Genomic DNA, 19,550 nt, shown 5'->3' on the forward strand with positions numbered 1-19,550 from the left:
TTTTGAGAAATTCAAGGGGGCTGGCTAAAACATTTTCATGCCTGAAAGTCTCTGGTGAAAATGAAGGCATTAGCTTCTTTCAGACCTGGGGATAGAACTACACAGAACCTAAATATTGCTGAGGACCAATCGTGGCCCAAGATTCCCAAGTTTTAGATCAGTGCAAACTAACATACTATTTATATTTCCTTGTGTCTGTGAAACAAAAATCTCTGTCTGCCTGGAGTGACTTGTGCAAGTGAATCAGTTTTCTGACTACGGAAGTTTCAGAAGATAAAGTTAAGAATCAAGGCAATAAGCAATATTCAAGGTAAGCTTATTCACTTAATCTCTATAGGGGCATACTTTGAAATTATTTTCAAAAAGCTTACTTTTTATACTACATACCTTCATATACTTATATATATATTTATAAGATACTTGCAATGATATCTTAGTTTTGAAATAGGGGTAGCAGCAGATGCAGAGTTCAGGGGTCAAACCTCCAGTATTTATTAACTCTGCTGAGTTCCCTACCCTATGTGAGGTGTAACAGTAGAACCCTGTAAAGATGGGAAACTGAAGTAGGAGCCCATTATTGTTCACATCGTTACTGTTATTTGTTTTAGAGCTTACTCTTTAGCCTTGCTTTGCCTTTTGCTATCAACACGACTCTTCTGTCTCCATGCTCTCCATTCAGCGTGGAAGCCTGCTGTCTGTGGGCACCAGTGGGAGGAGTCAGTGGATGAGATGTGTAAGGGAGAGAGTATTGGACAGGAAGCTGTGCAGACCAATCGTAGTCCAGGCTCTGCACCAGCCCACTGTGTGAGTCTGGGTCTTCTGTAAGAAGAGGAATCCACGAGCTTCCTTCCAAATCTAACAGTTTATTTCACTCAGTAAGGGACACTAGCGAGGAGAGGCTGGGCATCTGATTCCTCTGGTGATAGAATATCTTTGGAAAACAAGTAGGATAAAATGAGTACTGCAAAAGTCAGTCTGACCAATTTGTTTAAAATTATACCTTATTTGTTGGACTTATTGAGGACTTAAGCCTGGAATACAGCTACTCAGATAGCTCTGAGGAACTGTTCACACCAATCTTATTTTTCTAAAGTCCCAGGACCTAGAGTTCTATGATAGGAAAATTATAATAAGAAATCATAGATGAGGATGAGAATGAAGAAGCTTCACAGAAGTTGTTTATTTGGTCTAATGTATCTTAAGCTTCTGTGTTCATCCTTGTTTCAGTTTTCTTAACCATAAACCCTGGAAATGTGCAGTTACTTACTGACTGATAAGAGTACGTTATCTTACCTTTCAGACTCTCTTCTTTGGTCCTGCCAGTTAAAATGTCAGAATTAAAATTAAAATTACCCCACAGGTAAAATTTCACTGCCACTGTCAATAATATACAGTCTGATGACATCTTTATGCAACTCTTTCCCAAATGTTTTGAAATGTCAACTTATTTTTCTTTCTTCTGATCTAAATACTTTAAAATTTTAACTTTTTAGAGAAAACTTGATTGCACCAAATATACATGTTATTCTGTTAACCTTCAATGACATTAGACAGAAAAGCATAACTAATTTTTTTTTAAATTTGAAAACTAAAGTGATCCTTACAAATCTTCTGAGAGAATCTCTCCCACTGGCACCCTCAAACAATGGCAATTATAGAAAGAGGTAGCATTTACATTCAAAGCTAGATTTCACAGAAATAATTTGTGAAATTAATTTTTTGGGAAAAAATTATCCATTTCTAACACAGCCATTTTTGCCATGAGGGTGAAGCATGCCCACCTATGATTCCTGCTCTTCACAGAAACACCCTGAGGATGAAATACTGGCACACAGCCAGGGAGTCAGCTGGATACCCAGAGGAGCCTGATGGGGAGGTAAGGGAAGGGCATGCAAATGAGTACAGTTTATGATGCCTATTTTATACTTAAGGAAACTGAGACTCAGAGAGGTCCAGTCCCTTGCTCTAGGCCACAAAGCTCAGTTTGAACAGAGATCTGTAGTTTCCAAAATGAAGAGTGTGTAATATTGATTGCATAGCAAGAGTGTCATATTGTGGACTTCCTCCAGCTAGTGCTAGTTTTTCAGTTATTCTGCAACCTTTGAAATGAACCAAGTGCCCTAGTACATATAAGAGAGAAAAGGCAAAGGAAGTGGAAACGACAAGGTTGCCAAGCTTCAACCTCTATTCTTGGAGGTTGGTATGGGTGAGGGGAAATGTGAGTCTCTTGGGTTTATCTATTTCTGTCTCTCATCTCTGTCTGTCTGTCTATCTATCTGTGGTAGAACACAAATAACATAAAATTTACTACTTTAACCATTTTTATGTGCACAAGTGAAGTGAAGTCGCTCAGTCGTGTCCAGCTCTTTGCAACCCCATGGACTGTAGCCTACTAGGCTCCTCCATCCATGGAATTTTCCAGGCAAGAGTACTGGAGTGGGTTGCCATTTCCTTCTCCAGGGGGTCTTCCCTACCCAGAGATTGAACCTGAGTCTCCTGCATTGCAGGCAGACGTTTTACCATCTGAGCCACCAGGGAAGCCTTGACGTGCACAGTTCAGTGTATTAAAGAGCATACACACTGTTGTGCAGCCGTCACCATCATCCATCTCAAGAACGTCTTTCATTGTCACAAACTACTCTGTGCATGCACGCACCAAGCACTAACTCCATGTACCCCCACCCCTGGCCTCTGGAAACCACCATTCTACTTTTTGTCTCTCTGAATTTTACTACCCTGCAGACATCATACAAGTGGTCTCATGCAGCGTTTTTCTTCCTGGAACTGACTTTGCATGTCACTTAGCATATTCAGTCCTGTGTTATTCCATAGCCCACTATTCCATAAGCTAGTTCTAAGATGTTTAAGTCAGATCCCGAGGCTGCTGCACACAAAGATGGGTGTCAGACCCGCCTTCTGAAGTGGGGAACATTGAGTCCCCATCAGACTCTGCACTAATAGGGTGATAAGGCAGAGTAAAAGCGTAAATCAATTATACTGATATGCATTTCTCTAATAGTGATATTGAGCATCTTTTCACGTGATTCTTGGCCATCTGTATGTCTTCTTTGAAGAAATACCTATTCAGGTCTTTTGCCAGTGTTTTTTTTTTTGATATTGAGCTACATGAGTTGTTTGTATATTTGGAGATTAATCCTTCATCTGTTGCTTCACTTGCAAATATTTTCTCCCATTCTAAGGACTGTTTTTGTCTTGTTTTGTCTTCCTTTGTTGTATAAAAGCTTGGATTCCCTAGTGGCACAGAAGGTAAAGAACCTGCCCGCAAGGCAGGAGACCCAGGAAGATCCCCTGGAGAAGGAAATGGCAACCCACTCCAGTATTCTTGCCTGGGAAATCCCATGGACAGAGGAGCCTGGCAGGCTATGGTTCATAGGGTTGCAAAGAGTCAGACACGATTGACAGATTAACACTTTCACTTTGCTGTACAAAAGCTTTTAAGTTTAATTAGGTTCTATTTTTTTTATTTTTGCTTTCATAGAAACTAACACAACATTGTAAAGCAATTAAACTCCAATAAAAATTATACCTGATATTCTTATCAATAATTCTCTTATACAATTACTGTTTGTTTTAAAACTTGTGAGCTCATTCAATCCCGAAAAACAGCACCACGGAAAAGGTACTTTCGTTTCTGTTTTTCAGATGAAATTCATAGGCATGGAAGAAAATCATAGACTTGTTTAATATCACAGAGCTACTAAATAGCTGTGCTGGAGTTGAAAACTCATCTCCTGACCCCAAACCCTGTGTTTCTGTCACTGGGTCAACACACAGATGCTGACCTGGACTGCAGGCTGGTTGTGAAGTGTGTGAATATGGTCTTAGGATACTGGCCAAGCTTGTTTACCTTGAGGGAATGATGGCTTCAGAAATGTAATTATACATTTTCTGTGTCTGATCACCCTTTGTCAGCTTGTAGAGCCCTCTAAAGACTTATTCACATTTCCTCCGCTCCATAGCCACCTCCAAAGACAGCAGATGAAGCAGGGTGACTGTCTCTTCCCTTTCAGCCTCTCCTATGCCTTTTAGGGAGCCAGCCTGCAATTCAGTAACTACAGGGTAATTGAGGTTGAGAACGACTAGTAGCCACTGCAAAAGTTGTTTCCATGTTACCGTGTATGGCAGGACTGACTGAAACGTATTATGGCTCCCAATATAAGGTGCACACTTCAGGAGTAGAATATGTAGTCGCAGCAGCTACATTTTGAGGGATGCAGACCTCAGTTTAAAGACGAGCTGTGTGTCATTGAATTAGTGACTGAATTTCTCTGAGCTTCAATTTTTTTGTGTGAAATATTCTCCTATTTCCTTGTGAAGATTCATTAGTTAATGTAGGGACTGAATCAGAGAAGACGCTTCAAAGAAGCATTATTATAAGCTCAGCTCCTGCTTTGGGAATAATATCAAGATTTTATGACCATTGTCTTGTCCATTTGTCTCAAGGAGAGCATATTTTGGAGAAGCTCAAGGCAGAGGGGATCAAGACGGAGCAGAAGGACAGTTTTCCTCAAGGTCTGAAAGGAAAAGGGAAAGGGAAGTCACTCAGTCGTGTCTGACTCTTTGCGACCCCAAGGACTGCAGCCTACCGGGCTCCTCTGTCCATGGATTTTCTAGGCAAGAGTACTGGAGTGGGGTGCCATTGCCTTCTCAAGGTCTGAAAAGGATGCTCCTAACTATTGAAGAGACCTCTTTGCTTTCTGTGATTTCAGGGGTCAGCCCCTGAGCTTTACAACATGGTTGCTACAAGCAATGTGACTGAAATCATTTTCTTGGGATTCTCCCAGAACCGGAACGCCCAGAAGGTCATTTCTGGGCTGTTTCTCCTCTTGTACGTGGCCGTCCTGCTGGGTAATGGCCTCATTGTGGTGACCATCATGGCCGGCAAAGGGCTCGCCTCCCCCATGTATTTATTCCTCAGCTACTTGTCCTTCGTGGAGATCTGCTACTGTTCTGTCACAGCCCCCAAGCTCATCCTGGACTCTTTGATGGAGAGGAAAGTCGTTTCCCTCAAGGGCTGCATCACTCAGATATTTTTCCTCCATTTCTTTGGTGGCACCGAGATCTTTCTCCTGATGCTGATGGCCTACGACCGCTACGTGGCCATCTGCAAGCCCCTGCACTACACGGTCGTCATGAACCGAAGGGCGTGTGGCCTCCTGGTGGGGGCAGCGTGGGGTGGGGGCTTGCTGCATTCTGTCGGGCAAACCTTCCTCATTTTCCAGCTGCCCTTATGTGGCCCCAAGGTCCTCGACCACTACTTCTGTGATGTCCACCCGGTGCTGAAGCTGGCCTGCTCAGACACCTTCCTCGTCAGCTTGCTGATCATCGCCAATGGCGGCTGCATCTCAGTGGTCAGCTTCATGGGGCTGCTTGCTTCCTACGTGATCATCCTGCGCTCCCTGAGGACCCAGACCTCAGAAGGCCGGCACAAGGCCCTCTCCACCTGCGCCTCTCACCTTGCGGTCGTGGCCCTGTTCTTCATCCCCTGTTCCTTTGTCTACATGAGGCCCTGTGTCACTCTCCCTGCAGACAAAATAGTCGCTGTGTTTTACACAGTGGTCACACCTCTCTTAAATCCCGTCATTTACTCATTCAGGAATGCTGAAGTGAAAAACGCCCTGAGGAGACTGATGGGGAGGAAAGGGCGTTGGGAAGAGAAATAGATGATTCCATCAGGGAAAAGGACTTCTCTGGTGGCTCAGACGGTAAAGCGTCTGTCTACAATGCAAGAGACCCGGGTTCGAGTCCTGGGTTGGGAAGATTCCCTGGAGAAGGAAATAGCAATCCACTCCAGCAAAATCCCATGGATGGAGGAGCCTGGTGGGCTACAGTCTATGGGGTCGCAAAGAGTCGGACACGACTGAGCGACTTCACTCACTGTCACTTTGCTATCAGGGAAAAATGGGGAGCAAGGGATAGGAAATTGGGGTACCGAGATTTCACTGTCTATGTTTAACTGACCTAGAGGTCTTGGTTCAGCCACCATCTTTTTTTTTTTTAACATATAATTTCTTCCTTTCATGTTCCTTCCTTCCTTCCTTTTCTATTCTTCAAATTCTTCTCCTGTTTAGGTTATTACAGAATATGGAACTAACTTGCTGTGCTGTACACTAGGTCCTTGTTGGTTATCTATTTTAAATATAGCAGAGTTTATATGCCCATCCCAAACTCCCAGTCTATCCCTTCCCCAATCCACTCTTCCCCACTGGTAACCATAAATTCATTCTCTAAGTCTGTGAGGCTGTTTTTTAATCAATTTATTTGTATCATTAAAAAAAAAATATTCTGCATGTAAGTGATATCATTCAGAGAAGGTGCTGGCAACCCACTCCAGTACTCTTGCCTGGGAAATCCTATGGACGGAGGAGCCTGGTAGGCTACAGTCCATGGGGTCACGAAGAGTCAGACACGACTTCACTTTCACTTTCACTTTTCACTGTCATGCACTGGAGAAGGAAATGGCAACCCACTTCAGTATTCTTGCCTGGAGAATCCCAGGGACAGGAGCACTGTGGGCTGCCATCTATGGGGTTGCACAGAGTCCGACATGACTGACGTGACTTAGCAGCAGCAGCAAGTGATATCATATGATATTTGTGTTTTTCTGTCTGACTTACTTCACTTAGTATGATAATCTCCAGGTCCATCCATGCTGCAGCAGGTGGCATTATTTCACTCTTTTTAATGACAGAGTAATATTCCATTGTGTATATGTACCACATTTTCTGACCCATTTGCCTGTTGATAGACATTCAGCATACTTTCATGTCTTATCTATTGTAAACAGTGACGCTCTGAACATTGGGGTGCATGAATACTTAGGAGCCAAATTTTTCTCTGGATATATGCCCAAGTTTCAGTTTCTTCTTCTTAATGGGACTGGACAGGGTTGAAGGGGTCACTAGGACGAAGTCTAGGAGGGGTCTTCTGGTGCTGCACTTCCACATTTGACAGTGCTCTTGAGGCAAATTGGCTGATTTGGAGAGAATGAACTCTCTAGAAAACCAGGGGCTCTCTGGAAATAATGAAGAGGTGGGTGGAAAAGGAGAAGGAGCTGCTTCAGGGAGGTGAAAGTTTAGGAGAGAAATAGTGGCCATTCCAGTGCTTAGAAATTTTATTGTTCTGACATACCAAAGATTTTCCCAGTGGGTTCTAGGCAGGCCAAGTTGGTCCTGGAGGTTTTAATCCTCAGAATAGAAGGTGTTTTAGCTTTTGACAGAGATTTTTTTTTTTAGCTGCATTCTGGTAAAGCTCACTGGCTTCTGAAGGTCTGTAGTGCCGTTCCTTTAAAATATTTTCCCATCTCTACCTTTTAGCACCTTACCTACTTTACAATGCCCCTCAGAAATGCTGCTACCTTTAGGGAGCTTCCAAAATTATCCAAATTGAATGTGCCTTTTTCCTTCTTTGAACTCCATAATGCTCAGCTGGAATCTTTTAAGACCTTTAATAACTATATTTCAGTGTTCATTTCCCCCATTAGAATATAACTCTTTTGAGAATATTGCCTGAATCCTATTTATTTGTATCTTGCTCTAAGTGACATAGTGTAAAACTCAGTAAATATTTTGTTGATTAAGTTTCTAGAATTCCATAGTGCTTCAGGTTGTAAGTGAACAATGGTTGGTATATCTCTATTATTTTGGTTAATCTCAATTATCTAAATAATACACCAACATCACACAACTTAAGACAGACTAATAATTACACCTTATATTATTTCTGAAGATAATGTTGTATACAAAGAATAAATATGTATATGTGTGTATATTTTACAATTATCCAAGTGATTTCATATATTTTATCTCATTTGATCGTATTATTAATAAGAAAACACTTTGGTGAAATGAATACTTATCCTTTTGTTTTACAGGCGAAGACACTGAGCCTTTGGGAGATCAGTGTCTTGATTAAGGTCACAGAGTTAGTAACCTACAAAGCTGGGTTCAAACTCAGGTTTGCCTGATTCCTAAGCCCTTGTTCTCTCTGTACATGCCTCTACTTCTCTTTAAGGATCACCAACACATACATACATCTAAGTTTCTGAATTCTGATCTGAGAGACCTGATAATTTCTTTACTGTCAGGTATTTCTTTCCAGACACTTAAGGGTAAAAATAAATGTTTAAAAAAAATTGCCGCCTGACTACCTTCATGTTTCTGGGTCCACAGAAAACCTGAGCTGCGGATCTGGAAGTATAGGGTATGAAAACAGAAAGATATGATATTTCTTTCAGCTCATGCTCCTCTTCTTACAGAGGCAAAACTTGGGCATTGAGCCGTGAGAGTTACCTAACACATGGAAACAAAACTCAATGTGTTGGCCAAGAAGAGAGTTTTTTCTAGTGACATAATTACTGAAAATGATGCAAATCTTGAGAATATCATACAGATCAGACAACAGAAAGTATGACTCAAATGACTCCTATGAATTGAGCATCCACCAATAAATTTCCTAAAGTTAGATCTCAGGGGACAAAGCTCACTTTGCAGTTGAGGAAACTTCAGGTCAAAGACTCTTCCAAAACCCTTGATGTTTTTTCCCTACCAGTTGTGTGTGGACTGATTTAGAATCCAGAGTTCTTCAGGTACATCAGGGGCTGGTGGGGGAGCAGAGCAGGAGAGGATAGGATGCAGTCTAACAGGCATGTGAGGACTTTCAATCAGAGCAGTGAATTATCTCTTAAAAATCCATTTTATGTAAGATTTATGTTGATAAAAGTCAAATATTTTTATCAACATATATCTTGTTGATTTATGTTGATAAAAATATTCAAATCCTTAAAAAAGTTTAAAGTCACTGTAATATAATATGCTCACACTTCTTTCTTGATTAGTTATGGCCAGGTTCTGTGGCTTGGTTATGGAGTGGCAGGCTTTAGGAAATTACCTACATGCTGAGCAGGGAAAGCATCTGAAGTTTAAGTCCAGAGAGTCAGGGGAAGACCTTCCTCAATGAAAGTGAAGGCATGCCTCAGAATATGTAGCGCGTCCAATCAGGGTGAACTCTTCTGAACATGCAGCTGTTGACTCAGCCTGCTCAGCCCTCTTGGGATGATATCACTATTGTCTCTTTCTATTATAACTGCAGACTGTATCATGAGACTCATAGCATTCAGGGTCTTTTTCAAAATTTAAAAAAATGTGAGACTTGTATGGAACTAGAAGTATTGTACTTTATGTGTGTGGTTAATGTCAAGGGAATTGGGTGAAACGTTGTTCAGTTGCTAAGCTGCATTCCAACTCCTGGCGCTCCCATGGACTACAGCATGCCAGGCTTCCCTGTTCTTCACTATCTCCAGGAATTTGCCAAAATTCATGCCCATTGAGTCAGTGATGCTGTCTAACCATGTCATCCTCTGTCGCTCCCTTCTCCTTTCGCCTTTACTCTTCCCTAGCATCAGGGTCTTCTCCCATGAGTTGGCTCTTCACATCAAGTGGCCAAAGGATTGGAGCTTCTGCTTCAGCACCAGTCCTTCCAATGAATGGGTTGATTTCCTTAAAGATTGACTGTTTGATCTCCTTGCAGTCCAGGGAACTCTCAAGAGGCTTCTCCAGCAGTACAGTTTGACAACATCAATTCTTCAGTGCTCAGACGTCTTTGTGGTCCAACTTTTGGATCCATACATGACTACTGGAAAAACCAAAACTTTGACTATGTGGTCCTTTGTCAGCAAAGTGATGTCTCTGCTTTTTAATACATGGTCTAGGTTTATCATAGCTTATTCTTTTTTTTAATATAAATTTATTTTAATTGGAGGCTAATTACTTTACAATATTGTATTGGTTTTGCCATAGATCAACATGAATCTGCCATGGGTGTACACGTGTTCCCCATCCCGAAACCCCCTCCCACCTCCCTCCCCATACCATCCCTCTGGGTCATCCCAGTGCACCAGCCCCGAGCATCCTGTATCATGCATCGAACCTGGACTGGCGATTCATTTCACATATGATATTATACATGTTTCAATGCCATTCTTCCAAATCATTCCACCCTCGCCCTCTTCCACAGAGTCCAAAAGACTGTTCTATACATCTGTGTCTCTTTTGCTGTCTTGCATACAGGATTATCATTACCCTCTTTCTAAATTCCATATATATGCATTAGTTACTGTATTGGTGTTTTTCTTTCTGGCTTACTTCACTCTGTATAATAGGCTCCAGTTTCATCCACCTCATTAGAACTGATTCAAATGTATTCTTTGTAAATTATATGGAGAATTCTAGGTGTTTAGGCTTTTATCAGCTGATAAACCATCTTCAGAGACATCTTCCTGGTTCTCTCGCTTCTTAGCCTTGTTTGACATCCACATTTAGTCACATTTCTGGGAAGCAGAGACATAAAACAGAGATATGGCTTCTTTAGGAAAAGTCTGAAAAGCCAGATGTTGCAACAGAGTTAAACCCATTGTATATCTTCTGAAAATGGTGATTTTCTTGTGTGTGAAAACCTACCCTGAGGAATCATAAACAGTGTTAGAGCTGACAGAGTCATAGTCACGTATGACATAGTTGTGGTCATATGCAGGACATCACATAATGTAGGCATTGGGGGAGGTGTTATTACCCCCAGGTTACATAGATTTGGCTAATACTCAGATAATTTTGGCTAAAATTGCAGATTAGATAGGTAGGGATTGGGTTTTACACCTATTTAATTTGGGAATGCTCTTTGACGTAAAGCCTGGGTACTTTTTCAAAAGGTGGATGAGTTTTCCCACAAGCCTTTAAAGAGCCATTTCTTAGTTTGCTATAGCCCTTTGAATCTTATGGACATGAGCCCTGTTGGTTTTAAAAGCCAGATGTGTTGGGGGCTCATCTCCTGGGTATAGGTATTAAAAGTTGGGATGCTTGAAGTGGGATACAAAGCCTTCACTGCTCAAAGAGAAGTTCTGGCTTGTGAGTTCCCTCCTGACTGGGGGTGTGTTCTGGGGTTGGGGTTCATGTAGAGGTTGTGTCTGAGCCTTGGAGGTATTAATATCTCCAACTATCCTTGTGAATTTCATATTGATTTCTTTAAATCTGAGATAGGAAAAAAAATTCAGATGGGAAAATGGCATTCAGGAGATGTTAAGTCACTTGTTAAAAGTTATGTATCTACCAGGTGGCAAAGTTAACCTTTAAACAAGACAAATTGACCCTTTAGCCCTTGCTTTTAGGCATCATAGTATACTGTCTGTTGTCTGTCTTACCCTATTCACAGGGTGGAAATACTTTTCAACATGCTTTGTTAACATAAGGTAGCAGTCAAGTTGCTAGGTTAGTTCCAGCTTGTCTCTGCTGCTTAAGAAAAACAAGGAAAAACCAGACAAGTTCATACTTAATACTAGCTTTTCCCCTAAATTGATAACACAGTACTGCACTCTATATGTAGTAGTTGTTGTTGTTCAGTTGCTCAATAGAGTCTGATTCTTTGAGACACCATAGACTGCAGCATGCCAGGCTTCCCTGTCCTTTACTGTCTCCTGGAGCTTGCTCAAACTCATGTCCATTGAGTCGGTGATGCCATCCAACCATCTTGTCCTCTGTTATCCCTTTCTAGTCTTGCCTTCAGTCTTTCCCAGCATCAGGTTCTTTTCTAATGAGTCAGCTCTTCATATCAGGTGGCCAAAGTTTTGGAGCTTCAGCTTTAGCATCAGTCCTTCCAATGAATATTCAGGATTGATTTTCTTTAGGATTGACTTTCTTTAGGATTGATTTGTTTGATCTCCTTGCTGTCCAAGGGACACTTAAGAGTCTTCTCCAACACCACAGTTCAAAAGCATCAATTCTTTGGCGTTCAACCTTCTTTATGATTCAACTCTTGCAGCCATACATGACTACTGGAAAAACCATAACTTTGACTACATGGACCTTTGTTGGCAAAGTAATGTCTCTGGGCCTGTACTTGACCCCATATGTTTTTAACATTTGTTTCATGGTGTTATTTTCAGTCAAAAAGTCCTCATTATCTAAGACCTTACACATCAGATTTTCTGTTATTTCTCAAGAATTTTGGCACATCTGAATGTTTTCATCTACTCTGCACAGGACAGAATCCCACAATGCAGAAAACACTGTAGATTTTGGAAGCACTTCCAGTGAAGCCTCAGTGGATGGTAAAATATTTTCTTACATGGACTCTTCCCCCAATTAAATAATATCTGTAGAAAATGAAGAGAGAATGGAAACCCAGCAGCAAACCTGGAGGACAGTTCCAGAGCCTTCCTGTTATGCAGACAGCAGGGGCCCAGGTGCAAAAGGAGCGGGAAGGTAAGGGATTTTGGACACACGAGCCAAAGTGCAGCTCTTAGTGTTTGCAGCTCTGGTCACTTCGTAACCTGAGTAGCCCCTGCCCCGTCTGGCTAAGGCAGAGGGATGATGGCAGTGCGAGGAGGCGCTGCACTTTGTAAGTAGAAGGTGCAACAGAAAGTGTTCTCTCAATGCTAATTTTAGGCCAACTGCTTCCTTAACACAGGCAGAATCACCTGGGCGGCCTTCTGAAGAAAGGTTCGAGGGTCTGTATGCTTAGACCATCCTAGATGACTGTCCTCCCGTACGTCCCCTGCTGGACCAGTGCCTGCTCCATCTGCACCCTACTCACAGAACTGACCCTCCTACAAACTTGCCCCAGGCGCAGCTGATGATTGTTCCCGATAGTTCATCAAAAGCGCGGTAAGGGGCGTGCCCCTCTGCTGGTTTCCGGGGTAACTGATGAGCCGACCTGACGTCATTTCCTCCTGTAGCTGGTTACCTAGCCTCCAGAGGGAAGACTGCCGCCATGTCCTGTTGCGTCTGCTGCACATAGTGATGAGTTGCTCCAGGACCTTGCTTCAGACGTGTAAGTTCTCTTTACCTGTTAAACTACTAATGTTTCTGTTGCCGACTCAGGACTTTTTCTTCAGTCTTTATGCTGGTTAAGTAAAGGCCTGGTAGGCCTGCAGGACAGAGGTCTTGTAGACCTGTGGGGGTAGAGATCTTGTGGGCCTGTGGGGTAGAGGTGTGGTGGGCCTGTGGGGTAGATGTATTGTAGGCCTGTGGGGGTAGAGGCCTGGTAGGCCTGCAGGGTAGGGGCCTTTTGGGCCTGTGGGGTAGAGGCCTGGTGGGTCTGTGGGGTAGAGGCGTGGTGGGCCTGTGGGGTAGAGGCCTAGTGGGCCTGTGGGGTAGAGGCATGGTGGGCCTGTGGAGTAGAGACCTTGTGGGCCTGTGGGGTAGAGGCCTGGTAGGGCTGTGGTGTAGAGGCCTGGTAGGTCTGTGGGGTAGATGTATTGTAGGCCTGTGGGAGTAGAGGCCTGGTAGGCCTGCGGGGTAGAGGCCTTTTGGGCCTGTGGCGTAGAGGCCTGGTGGGCCTGTGGGGGTAGAGGCCTGGTAGGTCTGCAGGGTAGATGTATTGTAGGCCTGTGGGGCAAAACCTCTTAGGCCTGTGGTGTGCAGCCCAACAGGGCCAGAGACACAGTCCTGTGAAATATGCTCCTCCCTTTATGTCAATTACAAGAAAATGCAGTTATGCCATTTGCCTGTTGCCATGCCCTAATTCATTTGAACAGTCTTTGGACTTCTTAAAGTTACGGCCTTAGACTGATCTGTTAGCCTGGTTCAATACCTTAATAATGATATGGCCCCTGCAGGTCCAAGTTAATGCTCCTTAATCCTTGCAGTTTGCACTGTGTACGTGCATCCTAAGTCATTTCAGTGCTCTCTGACTCTTTGCGACCCTATAGACTGTAGCCCACCAGGCTCCTCTGTCCATGGGATTCTCCAGGCGAGAGTACTGGAGTGGGTTGCTATGTTCTACTCCTGGGGATATTCCCAACCCAGCTAAGTTTGCATTAGGAGTCAGTATTTTTCCATGATCTAAGACAACCTCATGTCAGCTGCAACAATGAAAACCAAGAAAGGCCCTAAAACAGCCTCCAGGTGGAGAGCACTCACTGACTTCTGGTCACTAATAGGAATTATTACAATGGCTTTCGCCATATAGAAATATTGCTCTGAACTCAAGGTCATTTGGCAAGTCCACAAGAACCACAGAATATAAGAGCCATGCTCAGGCCCTTTATGACAGATGAGGAAGACCACAGAGGAGCAGTGGCTTGCCCAAGGTCACAAAACATAAATGGCGGCAAAGCTGGTCCAAGAGCCCTTGCAACATGCCAGGCTTTCCCAGGGCCTCCCTGTACAGTTGAGCAAATTATGCCCTATGCAACCTGGGGGCCATATTCAGAAGCCCTGGCTCTCCCTTGCCCCTGGTGGAGTCTTTTGACCACTTGCTCAAGTGACCTGGGTTTTGCCTTATGTAAGAGAAGGGATTATAAATAGGACTTGGTTCGCTCCTATTTTATGGGAAGCCTTCTCTGAACCGCAGATTGGGTTATATATCCCTCACTTCTGGGTTTCAGTTGCACTCTGAATTGTAAATAGCATTGAGAGGACTAGTGATTCCTTGAGGGCAGGGTCTAGTCTTCTTTACTTTATATCTATGGTTTTGTCCTTAGCAAATATCAGGTACTCAATAGACTCTCCTTGTCTTATTCTCAGTCATTCAACTCAGTAAGCCCCATTTGGGGCCTAATGTTTGCTTGTTGCCAGCCCATTTCATAAAGCTGTGGGAAGACTTGTTATTCATTAACCATGGTGACCGCTTCTTGGTAGATAAGTCTAGATATGGAGTGGCTGCATCCTAAGACACCTCATGGAAAAAAAACCAAAACAGTACCTTACATTTATTGACTGCCAATACCTTTCTAACTAGGGGGTAAATAGTATTATTATCCCAATGTTACTGTGAAAAAACAGGATGCCAGGAGATTTATCTTATGTTGCACAGCTGATGTTGAGCTGCAGACCTTGACTGTGTGATTCTAGAACTTGTGTATTCTAGAACAGTGTATTAAAGAGCAAGGTCTCTGCAAGATCATATTTCCTAGACAGCTTAGGTTTAACTTTTTTAAACAGCAAAGCATCTAATTGTAGACCAACCTCTATTATGTACTTCATATCCAATATAAAGGTCACCAATCAGAACCCTCTGGGCTATTGAAGTATTGCAGGGACAAAGTTCCCCTTCACTGGATAACTCCAGACTTCCTTGATTTTTGAATGTAACAATTTTATTATTGCTATCATTATTACCTTTTAAAATTGCAAAGTAATACATGCTCATTGCATTAAGTTTAAAAAGATACAGAAAATAACGTATTCAAATGAAGTCCTTATGGTCACATGGAAGGGATTGTTGATGAAGGAATTCTGATGGGCTGTTCTGGATGACCTCTAGGGTTTATTATAGTACAGTATTTCCATGTTGATTCAGTTCCGTGAAACGTCTAGCATCTCATCATCAGAGCTGTCTGGTCTTGGCTGTTTCCTCCATCTAATTACATTATCACTTTCCCTACAAGCTACCATGGACTACCACTTTCCCTACAAGCTTCAAGTCCTCCATGACCTGATTGTCTAACTAAATTTCCCAGTGTTGTCTTGTTTAGGCCTCCAAGACACCGTTGTTTTAGGAAAGCATCTTTTGTTCTGAACCATATATACAATGTTTACTTGGTCTTCTTTATTCAGTGTTATCTAGAGACCACTGGCATCAGATTAATCTGAGATCTGAGATGCACTTGTTAAAAACAGAGATTAAAGGAATTTCACCCAAGACCTATTAAATAAGAAAGTCTAAGACTGAAGTCAGAAATCAACATTTTTCTCCAACCAAAACATGCTTTGCTTTGTGTTAGCAAATTGTCAAACATATTCAAAAGTAGAGATAATAATATAATAAGCCACATGTAGTCGTTACTCAGTTTCAACAATTATTAATCCATGGTCGATCTTGTTTCATCTGTAAGTTGAAGTAAATTCCAGACACGATATCATTTGAATGTTTGCAGATCTGTCTATACAACATAATCACAATATAATTATCATATCTAAAAGTTAAATAATAATCATTAATGTCATTACATTTCTAGGGCAGATTTTCCTTGTCTTAAATATTTCTTAATTGTGTAGTGTCTCACTGCAGATGGTGATTGCAGCCATGAAATTAAAAGATGCTTACTCCTTGGAAAGAAAGTTATGACTAACCTAGATGGCATATTCAAAAGCAGAGACATTACTTTACCAACAATAGTCCGTCTAGTCAGTTCAGTTCATTTCAATTCAGTCGCTCAGTCATGTCAGACTCTTTGCGACCCCATGAATCACAGCACGCCAGGCGTCCATGTCCATCACCAACTCCCACAGTTCACTCAGACTCACGTCCATTGAGTCAGTGATGCCATCCAGCCATCTCATCCTCTGTCGTCCCCTTCTCCTCCTGCCCCCAATCCCTCCCAGCATCAGAGTCTTTTCCAATGAGTCAACTCTTCGCATGAGGTGGCCAAAGTACTGGAGTTTCAGCTTTAGCATCATTCCTTCCAAAGAAATCCCAGGGCTGATCTCCTTTAGAATGGACTGGTTGGATCTCCTTGCAGTCCAAGGGACTCTCAAGAGTCTTCTCCAACACCACAGTTTAAAAGCATCAATTCTTCGGCGCTCAGCTTTCTTTACAGTCCAACTCTCACATCCATACATGACCACTGGAAAAACCATAGCGTCTTTTAATTTCATGGCTGCAGTCACCATCTGCAGTGATTTTGGAGCCCCAAAAGATAAAGTCTGACATTGTTTCCACTGTCTCCCCATCTATTTCCCATGAAGTGATGGGACCAGATGATATGATCTTCGTTTTCTGAATGTTGAGCTTTAAGCCAACTTTTTCGCTCTCCTCTTTCACTTTCATCAAGAGGCTTTTTAGCTCCTCTTCACTTTCTGCCATAAGGGTGGTGTCATCTGCATATCTGAGGTTATTGATACTTCTCCCAGCAATCTTGATTCCAGCTTGTGCTTCTTCCAGCCCAGCATTTCTCATGATGTACTCTGCATATAAGTTCAATAAGCAGGGTGACAATATACAGCCTTGACGTACTCCTTTTCCTTTTTGGAACCAGTCTGTTGTTCCATGTCCAGTTCTAGCTGTTGCTTCCTGACCTGCATATAGGTTTCTCAAGAGGCAGGTCAGGTGGTTTGGTATTCCCATCTCTTTCAGAATTTTCCACAGTTTATTGTGATCCACACAGTCAAAGGCTTTGGCATAGTCAAGGCTATGGTTTTTCCAGTGGTCATGTAGGGATGTGAGATTTCATGGCAGCAGTCACCATCTGCAGTGATTTTGGAGCCCCCCAAAATAAAGTCTCTCACTATTTCCATTGCTTCCCCATCTATTTGCTATGAAGTGATGGGACTGAATGCCATGATTTCAGTTTTTTCAATGTTGAATTTTAAGCCAACTTTTTCACTCTCCTTTCACTTTCCTCAGGAGGCTCTTTAGTTCCTCTTGGCTTTCTGCCATAAGGGTGGTGTCATCTGCATATCTGAGATTATTGATATTTCTCCTGGCAATCTTGATTCCAGCTTGTGCTTTATCCAGCCCTGCATTTCACATGATATACTCTGCATATAAGTTAAATAAGCTAGGTGACAATATACAGCCTTGATGTACTCCTTTCCCAACTTGGAACCAGTTCGTTGTTCCATGTCTGGTTCTAACTGTTGCATACATAGACGTTTCTCAGGAGGCAGGTAATGGCCTGGTATTCCCATCTCTCACAGTTTTCCACAGTTCATTGTGATCCACACAGTCTAAGGCTTTATCATCGTCGATGAAGCAGAAATAGATGTTTTTCTGAAATTCTGTTTTTTTTTTTTTTTTTCTTCTATGAGCCAATGGATGTTGGCAAGTTGATCTTTGGTTCCTTTGCCTTTTCTAAATCCGACTTGGACATCTGGAAGTTCTTGGTTCATGTACTGTTGAAGCCTAGCTTGGGGAATTTTGAGCATTACTTTGCTAGCATGTGAAATGAGTGCAGTTGTGCTTTAGTGAGGGATCACACCGTCATGGCTATCTGGGTCTTTAATATCTTTTTTATATAGTTCTTCTGTGTATTCTTGCCACTTCTTAATATCTTCTGCTTCGGTTAGGTCCGTACCATTTCTGTTCTTTATTGTGCTCATCTTTGCATGAAAATTTCCCTTGGTATCTCTACTTTTTCTTGAAGAGATCTCTAGTCTTTCCCATTCTATTGCTCTTCTATGTTTCATTGCATTGGCCACTTAGGAAGGCTCTCTTATCTCTCCTTGCTATTCTTTGGAACTCTGCACTCAGGTGGATATATTTTTTCTTTTCTCCTTTGCCTTTCACATCTCTTCTTTTCACAGCTATTTGTAAGGGCTCCTCAGACAACCCTTTTGCCTTCTTGCATTTCTTTTTCTTGGGATGATTTTGATCACTGCCTCCTGTATAACATTACAAACCTTCTTCCATGGTTCTTCAGGCACTCTGTCTATCAGGTCTAATACCTTGAATCTATTTGTCACTTCCACTCTTTAATCATAAGAGATTTGATTTGGTCATACCTGAATGGTCTAGTGGTTTCCATACTTTCTTTGATTTAAGTCTGAATTTTGCAATAAAGGCTTCATGATCTGAGCCACAGTCAGCTCCTGGTCTTGTTTTTGCTTATAGAGCTTCTCCATCTTTGGCTAAAGAATCTGATTTCGGTATTGACGATCTGGTGATGTCCCTGTGTCTTTTGTGTTGTTGGTAGAGGTGTTTGCTATGACCAGTGCCTTCTCTTGGCAAAATTCTGATAACACAGTTTTGTGTCATCAGAAAAAACTAATAACAGGAAACTGTGCCCTGTATGTAGTGGTGGTTCAATAAATATAGTTGAGTGAATGGGTTTGGGATGATTCAGTACAGAAATCCAAAGTCGGGATAAGAAAGTGGTTTCCATGGACAGAGGAGCCTGGTGGGCTGCAGTCCATTGGGTCGCAAAGAGTTGGACACAGCAAAGCGCAGCGTGGTGGTGGTGGCCTCTAAAGTCTGTCTGAGCCACTAAGTTCATGCGACAAGAGAGCTGTGCCTGTCTCTGTGGCCCACTCCTCTAATTGGGTTGTAGTGCCTTTGGGGTCTCATTAGCAAACCTCAGGGTGCTCTTGCCAACCATGAATGTGTGTTGCTGACACTTCAGAAGCAGAGGTGTCCAAGCTCTACAATGGCTTTGCCTGTGGAAATTCTGTGTAAGATTCCCTGAACACTTTGTGTTTAAAAGTTTCCTGAGACCCTTCACTTCTGCAGCCAGAGTCCTTTACTCTCACTGCTCAGCTGGGAGGGTGGAGCTCACTAAGGTCAGTTCTCATGTAGTCATGAGAACTGGGGGCCTCTCTAGCTAGAATAAAGCTGAACCAACCAAGGGCTCTTATAGAAAACAGATGTTTTCACTTGCTCTGTGCTTTCTCTGTTTTGTTCTCAATACAAAGATAGAAGTCCTGCTGCACAGTATCTTAGTGTTTCTTACACAACAGCAGTATATCATAGAATTATTTATTTGAGAAAATTTCCTTTTTTAGATCGCTTTATTTTAAACAAAGTTAAATGTATCTAGATGAAAAATAGAAATTTACTCTACTGTAAAGATTTAGAGATTTAAAAAGAAGCATTCCAGA

General features: G+C 42.3%; 1 protein-coding gene across 1 annotated transcript; it reads left to right on the forward strand.

Moving 5' to 3' along the window:
• Positions 1 to 4,754: 4,754 nt before the first annotated feature.
• On the forward strand, positions 4,755 to 5,684 carry OR4X1 (olfactory receptor family 4 subfamily X member 1). Its single transcript, XM_068988827.1, has one exon. The coding sequence runs from the start codon at positions 4,755 to 4,757 to the stop codon at positions 5,682 to 5,684; it is 930 nt and encodes a 309-aa protein (XP_068844928.1).
• Positions 5,685 to 19,550: the final 13,866 nt, after the last annotated feature.

Source organism: Capricornis sumatraensis, chromosome 16 (assembly GCF_032405125.1).
Source record: "Capricornis sumatraensis isolate serow.1 chromosome 16, serow.2, whole genome shotgun sequence".
In the NCBI taxonomy this organism is placed as follows: domain Eukaryota; kingdom Metazoa; phylum Chordata; class Mammalia; order Artiodactyla; family Bovidae; genus Capricornis; species Capricornis sumatraensis.

Excerpts from the sequence above, each read along its gene's own strand:
- OR4X1 (XM_068988827.1), top strand. The coding sequence starts at position 4,755 with ATGGTTGCTACAAGCAATGTGACTGAAATCATTTTCTTGGGATTCTCC.